The sequence below is a fragment of the Acanthisitta chloris genome, unplaced genomic scaffold (genome assembly GCF_000695815.1).
Source record: "Acanthisitta chloris isolate BGI_N310 unplaced genomic scaffold, ASM69581v1 scaffold10263, whole genome shotgun sequence".
Taxonomy (NCBI): domain Eukaryota; kingdom Metazoa; phylum Chordata; class Aves; order Passeriformes; family Acanthisittidae; genus Acanthisitta; species Acanthisitta chloris.
In genome coordinates, this window is record NW_008666598.1 from 21,689 (window position 1) to 30,166 (window position 8,478).

At 40.4% G+C, this 8,478-nt stretch overlaps 1 protein-coding gene across 2 annotated transcripts; it reads left to right on the plus strand.

The window, feature by feature from the left end:
- The first annotated feature begins 872 nt into the window (after positions 1–872).
- NEUROD6 (neuronal differentiation 6) lies at positions 873–3,997 on the plus strand. 2 transcript variants are annotated; one of them, XM_009072193.1, is made up of 3 exons: positions 873–1,017; positions 1,379–1,640; positions 2,416–3,997. In XM_009072193.1, exon 3 carries the CDS (start codon positions 2,437–2,439, stop codon positions 3,442–3,444), a length of 1,008 nt encoding a protein of 335 aa, XP_009070441.1. In that variant the 5' UTR covers positions 873–1,017; positions 1,379–1,640; positions 2,416–2,436; the 3' UTR covers positions 3,445–3,997. The 2 variants fall into 2 exon arrangements, with proteins under 2 accessions (XP_009070441.1, XP_009070442.1); XM_009072194.1 differs by lacking the exon at positions 1,379–1,640 and having other exon boundaries at positions 903–1,017.
- The last annotated feature ends 4,481 nt before the right edge of the window (positions 3,998–8,478 follow it).

Sequence of the window (8,478 nt, forward strand, 5' to 3'; positions counted from 1 at the left end):
GTTTTTAAAGAGATTTTGGGGAAACATCCACAGAAAGACCAGGCAGACAGAAAATTTGGCAGAGGGGCAAACCCTTCGAGTCTCCAAAGCTACACCTGTGAGCGCGTGCACCCCAGCCACATAAGAATGTGCCAGAGCAGGACAGGGACCAGCGAGCCCTGCCACATGCTCCTGAAAAAAAGTCATTGTTTGTTAAATCTTCATGTTGTATTTCCAGTTTTCCACAAATGTCTCTTTAATTTTGGCAGTGTCAAAAACCACCAAGGGATGTGAGGAGTGGATTTCTTACAGGCAGCAGGAGGTTTGCTCCTGTTATCCTGTGCTCTGGGGCAACAAGCTGCACTGAAAAAGAAAAACCCACCCCCCAAAAATCACTCTCAGCAGCACCACACGAAAACTACTTTTTGTGACTGTGCTATGCGTTATAGCACCAGCATTACTTCCACATTTCTGCCTTCCTTTCCTTGCCTTTTCTTTTTTGTCCTTGGGTACCAGGTGCACCAGAGGGACTCAGATCAATACAAGACAGTACTTCTCATATAAACAATACTGTATTAACAACTACAGAGCAGCCGTACCTGTAGGCAGGGATAGCACCAAATATTGGCGTGTCTATCTGTGCAGCTAGACTGCTAAAAAGAAGCAACTACAGTGGAAATACACCTACTGTATGTGAAATGCTGGTGCAGATTTTTTTTCTTTTTTTTTTTTCCTATCAGTCTAACCTTCTGTGTTGATACATGAATGCTGGTACCCACTTAGAGGGATGCCAGATGATCAGTGCAGAATGAAGGTCCCAGGAGGAAAGCTCACGTGGTTTTCTCTGCCCTGTGACGTCACTAGCAGATGGCATGGGTACCAGCTCTGGCAGTTGGCATCAATGTCACTTTTTAGAGATCAATGAGATAGTGCAGATATACACAGATCTAGACTCCAGGAGACGATGCGACATTCAGACTGAAAAGATTTGGAAGGCAAAACATGAAAACTGATTGTTGAATGAAATAAAAAGCTAAGGTAATACAAATAAAGATATATTTCAGTTGGTGCTGGGTGTGCATGCCAGTGTTTAAAGATACAGTATCATTGTCTTGTATTTTATGTGTATTATTTACTGTCTAATAACTCCTCCTAACATTTTATTCTACTGATGCAATTGCAAACTTTCGTTGCTTTTATGTAATATTGCAAGTGTGTAGACAATACTGATAGAGTTAGGCTCTGACTGGGGTTTTTGTTTAGTTTTGTTCTGTTACAAAAAGTCCCTGCATTTGCTATGCTTGTCTCTTTGAGAACCATGGGATCCAAGCTTTTGCGGTTCCTAAACAGCAAACAAAAGCAAAGTAATTGGGAAAAGGAAATTATTTTTCCATTCCAGGCTAGATTCTGAGCACACGTGCAGGATTGCAGTCAGAATCTACAGACCGCTCCTGTCAGCTAAGAGCTGGAGGAAGACATCTGAGCCTCGCAGAATATAAACACTGCTATAGTGTGCAGGGAATTTTTCACCTCCCCCCCCTAATTGATGGGGGAGGAAAAAATAAAAAATGAGTAAAGAAAAAGGGAAAAAGCAAATAAGTTGATTCTAACGAAACAGATTATATCAATTAGAATTTTTGCATGGAAAAGGGAAAAAAAAGGTAGGGGGATTTTATTTCCTAACTAATCTGAGTACGTTTAGGGTTAGATAATTCTGATCTTTGTCTTAATATGAAGTAAATAATGTGATTTTAATTCACATTATTTGGAAAAAAATGCTTTGTTTTTAATTATGTTACTAGCTGAATATCTAGGGGGGAATGTTCCATTATTTTTTTCTTCTCACCCACTGTAACTTACTACAGTTTAATATCTTGATACATAAGGAAAGAAATGTGGAGGGGAAAAAAACAACTTTGAGATATAAATCAAAAAGTGATTTTAGAATATTTAACCATCAGGTAATAGAGATATGGCACTTTTCAATTTTAAGACTGCACTCGCTTTCCTCATTTTTCCACCCAGGGGAATTTGGATTAATGAAATTTCTGTATTGTTTTATCATGTTTTGCATTTCTTTGAATTCCATAGTGGTGAGGGTTTGAAGGGCTTGTTTAAAAATAAAACAAATGAGCAGGGAGCTAATTGTACATTTTAAATATTGATTTACTCTACACTTATCTGTGAGAAATTTGGCTTTTGAGTTGCAAGGTCCGATGTTTTGAGTGATTTTAGAATTCTGAACAGTTTTTATTTTTTAAAAAAGTGGGCATTTGGAACTGGCATTTTATGCAAAAAATGTAGATTGTGCAGTTATACACACACACATATATACAGAAAGCGTAAATGCAGACACAAGAAGGGGCATTAGGATGTGTGTGAGTCGGGAAACTTTAAAAATGCAAATATTTAAATATTGTGCTGGCATTCTTTCAGGTAACTTAAGACTATAGAACCATGTTAACACTACCATTTGATGAGTCTGTTGTAATGCCAGAACCCCAGATGTGTAGAAAGTTTTCCAGAGAAACTGATGACCAAAAGCAAATGAAGAATCCAGAAAGCTTTTCAAAGCAGATTGTGCTCCGAGGAAAGAATATTAAAAGATCTCCTGGAGAAGACACAGAAAAAGAGGAGGAGGAGAGAGAAGAGGAGGATGAGAATGGCTTGCCTAGGAGAAGGGGTCTTCGGAAAAAAAAGACAAGCAAGATAAGGATGGAAAGGATCAAATTCAGGCGACAAGAAGCCAATGCTAGAGAGAGGAACCGCATGCATGGCCTTAACGACGCCTTGGACAATTTAAGGAAAGTGGTCCCATGTTATTCTAAAACACAAAAACTGTCCAAAATCGAAACCTTAAGACTAGCCAAGAACTATATTTGGGCTCTTTCCGAAATCCTGCGAATTGGTAAGAGACCCGACCTGCTCACCTTCGTCCAAAACTTGTGCAAGGGTCTGTCCCAGCCAACTACAAACTTGGTGGCGGGATGCCTGCAGCTGAATGCCAGAAGTTTCCTAATGGGCCAGGCGGGTGAAGGCACCCATCATACCCGTGCACCCTACTCCACCTTCTATCCCCCCTACCACAGCCCGGAGCTTGGCACCCCCGCAGGGCATGGGACTCTTGACAACTCCAAGTCCATGAAACCTTACAATTACTGCAGCGCTTACGAGTCCTTCTATGAAAGCACTTCCCCCGAGTGCGCCAGCCCACAGTTTGAAGGTCCCCTAAGTCCTCCCCCAATTAACTATAATGGGATATTTTCCCTGAAGCAAGAAGAAAGCTTGGACTATGGCAAAAATTACAATTACGGCATGCATTACTGTGCAGTGCCACCCAGGGTTCCCCTTGGGCAGAGCTCGATGTTCAGGTTGCCTACAGAGAGCCACTTCCCTTACGACTTACATCTGCGCAGCCAGTCTCTCACCATGCAAGATGAATTAAATGCAGTTTTTCATAATTAATGAGGAAAATGAAAATAAACAGTGGTCATTCACCTCCCCATCTAATTAAGAGCAAGCAGATGCTTGGGCACTGCGTAATTGGCACAATTCTATTTAACATGTTTACTAGTTTCTGAAGTGTGTTTCAACTATTGTGGGGATTTTCTATGTATTAATAAACCCTTTTTCCGATAAGTATTTTTCCTTTTCTTTATTTTGTCTGTAATTACTATGAAATTATATTTCTTCCCAGAGGTTATTTCTCCCTCCTTTTTTCCTTTTTATTTCCCTATTTGCTTGATTTGTTGAGCAGTGTGTCTGAACAATATTGCTGAAATAAAAGCATACACACTGTGTAAAGTCAATGTCTATTTTGATTGTACAGTAATTATACAAATGCATGTTATTGAAATCAGATTAATAAAAATGATGTATTTATAATTGGTAGAAATATATATTATGTATTTGAGGAGAACTGGGTTTAAAATATTCAGAACTTTAAAGAAATTATCCAGAATTGAGATGGGCTTGCAAATGCAGAGGTGAGTGCAGCAATATCGAAAGCTATGCAAAAGAAAGGAAAACAAGCAAAAAAACCCACAAAACAGTGTTTGGATTGTTGTGTTTGGGTCAGCTAAGGAAGAACAGTAATTGTCACTGACATCATTCAGCCTGACTTTAGAGTGTTGCTGACAGGGGCCACATGCTAATATTTTGTTGTCAAAAATTTGCCTCAGTTATTTTGACCATATATAATCAGCACTTTTTCTTGTATTATTCTGAGTTCAGATGTAAAGGTTTGTTATAAAAATGTATGGTTACTCACTACGTACTTTAAATGCAATTAAACATAGATATTTCCACTTTTAAAATATATCTATTAGCTGTGATACTGTATTTTGCCTGATACTTATTATTTCACAGTATACAGCTGCCTTTGGTCTTGCCTGCAGAGTTTTCTTCCCAGGATGCCCATAGTGCCCTCACACCTTAAAAGAGTTGAGCTTAGCTAAGCCTCAGTCATTTTCTAACCAGTCAGAGCTATTTATCTATAAGCTCACAAGTGATAAAATGGATGAACTGTTGATCTAAAAGCCAACAGGCTTTAAACCTCTGAGTGAGAAAGACTTCTTGATTATGTGGAATAAATAGCAGCTACCTGAGATGCATTAACCTGAAGTACCAAAATACTCTGCTGTGAACAAGGAGGGAATAGTATTTCAAAAGCTATGTAAAAACTGCAAATTCCACATGCAAGTTTGGGACCCCTGGCTGAATAACAGTCTGGGTAACAGTTTGTAAATAACACATCAATCTCAGACCCTCACATGAGTATGCAGTTTGACAAAGAGGGGACAGGTCCATTTTTCCTGATAATTTGCCTAAATTCACAAGCAGGACTGCCCTGTCCAAGCATTGCAGCTCCTTCAGGACAACAGCAGCCTGACATTCATCTCTTCTAAATAACACTAGGCTGCCCCAATGGAGAGGGGTAACCAGTCTCAAAATTTGTATCAGGGTTTAAATGTTTCCAAGATTGCAGAGGGAGAGGGGCAGATATGGGGTTTTACTTACGCAACACCCTCTCTAGAAAAAAAATGTAAGGCCAAAATGGAACCTTTTGAAGCAGTGTCTTGGGCCACAGTTCAGGGGGTATGGCACAGGATTGTCAGTCAATGAGGAGAAAGCATGCGGTCCTGGGCACAGATTCACACACACTGAGAAATACTAATATATCACAAGGAGCTATAGGCAAGTGAGCCCAGAAACAGGGGATCCTTTGAAGGTGGGACAGATGCCCTCCCACTGAGCATTGTCAGCAAACTTATCTAACAAAAAAAACTTTTCTAAGAGAAGCCTCCTCCAGGAGGCTGAAAGTTCACCAAGTGCTTCAAAGCAGCCTTGCTGCACTGGGGATGGGTGCGTTTGCATAAATTGGGAGTGATGTAAGGAGGCAGCTGTAAAGTCCTGCACCAGGGGAAGGAAATGCATGCCACAATACATTCAGCAGGCACCCGAGGGGTGTTCAGACTTCAGGCTCTGCAATCTGGGAGTCTCCAACTCTGTGGCCCTATATTAACTCAATAACTCATGGGCCAGTTCCCGTTTCCCCTTCTGGCAGCAGAAGCAAAGGGAAAGGGGGGAAAAAATCCCTGCCAGTTCAGATCTTTCTCACTCACTCCACGACAGATGGGGAGGCAGTTTGCAGCCAGATTCCCCCTTTGGTAGCTCAAGGCGAGCACCACGCTTGCTCAGGGCATTGCAAATTGGAAAGTCAGTCCATAATAAATAATGGAGCAAGTAGTAAGAAAAATATTGAGACAGCACAAAAAATCTTCCACATTCCCTGTCTAGGAGAGTATGGATTATTTAGAGAAAATGGAGGTAGAGATATTGGAGTTAGGGGATTCCCTTGAGAGCAGGCTCTTTTGCATACCTTCTCTTTCACACACATGACAAACATTTCTCTGCTCCTTTGCTGGCCAGTCACAGAACATAAGGCGCCCCAAGCTCCAACATGATTTATAAAAGCCTTTGAAGTTGCCCTATTTTAGGGAACAAATCTGAGTGTTGAGAAAGTTCTAGTCCATTAAAATCACAGGAAAAAAAAGCCAATGGATTTCTTTACCCATAATCTCTGCTTTATGAGGTTTGTCTCCTTTCAGCCCCTTTCATACAGCAAAACAAAGCTGCTCATTTCTGCCTGTCTTGTTCTCTGCTTAACTGCCTTCACTTCCTTGAGGATACAAATATGTAAAACATCAACTGCTCCAGAAAAATTAGGTGAGAAATTTCTATTGTTCCCTGTCCTCTAGCACAAAAATAATGAAGCCTTCTGTCAGTTTTAGAGGTGGAAACCCCAAAGCTGGCAGAAGAAGAGCTATTTCATTTGTGGTTTTGTTATACAGTGGAACTCTTGGCCATTTATAATTTCCCAGGGTAACATTTTAGTGTTTTTTTTTTAAAAAAGCACTGTGTTTTTGTGGTATCAGAAACACACTAAGTATCTAAAAATGGCTGTACTGGTTCAGATTAATCATCCATCTAACCTAATAATCCAGTTTCCAATATGAAGGCATAAAAAAGATGCCCAAAGTTGTCAGAAGATGGAGAGGAAAATACTTGTTTTACTAATAAAATGCTGGAAAAGAAACTAAACATCATCTTCCAGGATTTCAGCTAGTCCTGTCGAAGAATGTGCCCGAACTGGAAAGAGGGCTGGGAGGAACAACAATGTGCTGCAATGTTTGCACCCTTTCCTTTGCAACACTGGGCTCACCAGTAATCACTGAGTGGGATGAACTGGGTAGCACAAGGCTGTACCTCTGAACTCCATCCCCCCAAAAGAAAACCTCATCAGGAGTATAGCTCGAAACCAGTGGCCCAAGCCTCACAGTCCTACAAATCCCAGTGAGAACACAAAGAGAGAGGGAGGGGTAACAACTGCTTTGCCAGAGTTCAACTTACAGTAGGAATATGCTTGTTTTAGGAAACATCCTGACTATGGCCCCTTTGGGACTGTCTGCATACTTTCACTTCATAGCTATCTCCACAAAGATTTTTAAAATGTATGGAGATTGCATAGACATAAACATGATGGCAGGGTTGGGTTTTTTCTATACTAGCAATTCCCTGTCCCATTTTTACCCCTGCTTTATTCTTCTTTCTCCTCCTTGCCCATAGGGCTCTCAAATGGCAACAAATTAAGTGAAATGCCATCAATAAAGATGAATTAAATCCCAGTGAAACACATGGCAGAATCTTTCCTTGCAAAAGCAAGTAGTATTTGTCTAAATTTAAAAAAAATAGTTGCATGGGTTTGTTTATCAGATTGTGATTCTAGGTTAACTGAAACCTATGTTTATATTTTATGGTCCCAAGCTCAGAGCAGGTTTAATCCTGGTACCAAATCCTGCAGTTTTTGATGTACAAGTAGCAGAGATGGTACTGCTCTAGGCTGAATTGCCACAAAAGCAGCTTCCCTTACAAAATTTCAGCAATTTCCAAACTCAAAACAAGAGCAAACAAACAAACAAATAAACAACACTTAGTAATCTGACCGTGGGTCTGACCCAGAGCTGAACCATGGCAGCAGGTTTTGATTTCGCTCGGGAGAGACACAGATCAGCATGACGAACAGCTGGCACAGTGCCACTGCAGAATCTCAAGGGCAGACCTGTCTTGTCTCACTGATACAAATCTAACTACCGTACGCAGGGCTGCCATGCAGAATCACGCTCCCAAGCCCTATCCACCACACAATCAGACCTGAGCAAGTCATCTCACAAAATTCTTCTATGCTATGCCAAAAGGATGGCCTATTTTCCCATAGAGCCTTCCCCCTCATCTTAGAGGATGTGCAAGAATGAGCTAGGAAACAGCAAAGGAAAGCCAAATTTGCAAGCAAACGAGATCTGGGGGAAAAAGAGTTTCTCTTTTTTTCCTTTTTTTTTTTTTTTTTTAATGCCTGCGGTGTGAAGTCCCTATGACTCACAACTGACTTTGAATTGGCGACACCCACAAAGGCGGATATGGAGATGTAAAGAGGTTTCTTTCTCCTTCTCCCCCAAAACACTATTTTCTCTTGACTGTTTTCCTTTGTCACTAGCTCCTTAGACTTACACATTTATCCCTGTAACTGCATTACTTGCATTATTTAATTCTGTTCATGCATGATTTAATTCTACACCATGTATGTAGAACATACTATGCAGAAACAAGCCATATCTGTTTCCAGCTGAAATTCTGGACTACTTCAGGAGGTTAAAAAAAAACATTGATGCAGAAAAGCAACTTTTATGATTTATCATTTTCTAGGATATTCAGTGTATTCTCCTTCCCACCCCAGTCTTGTGAGCACTGTACTGTCTGATACTCTGAGGGTCTTTTTGCATTTCTGTAGAACATTGCTAAGCAGGTTTGGGTTTTTTTCCCCCAGGTCTCTTTGATTTGTTTTTCACCAGAGCTGATTAGTATGTGAAAAATTATTTTTAAATCTAATGAAATTTCCTGGTCTATAAGTATATCCACATGACAAAGGTTATAAATTCTGAA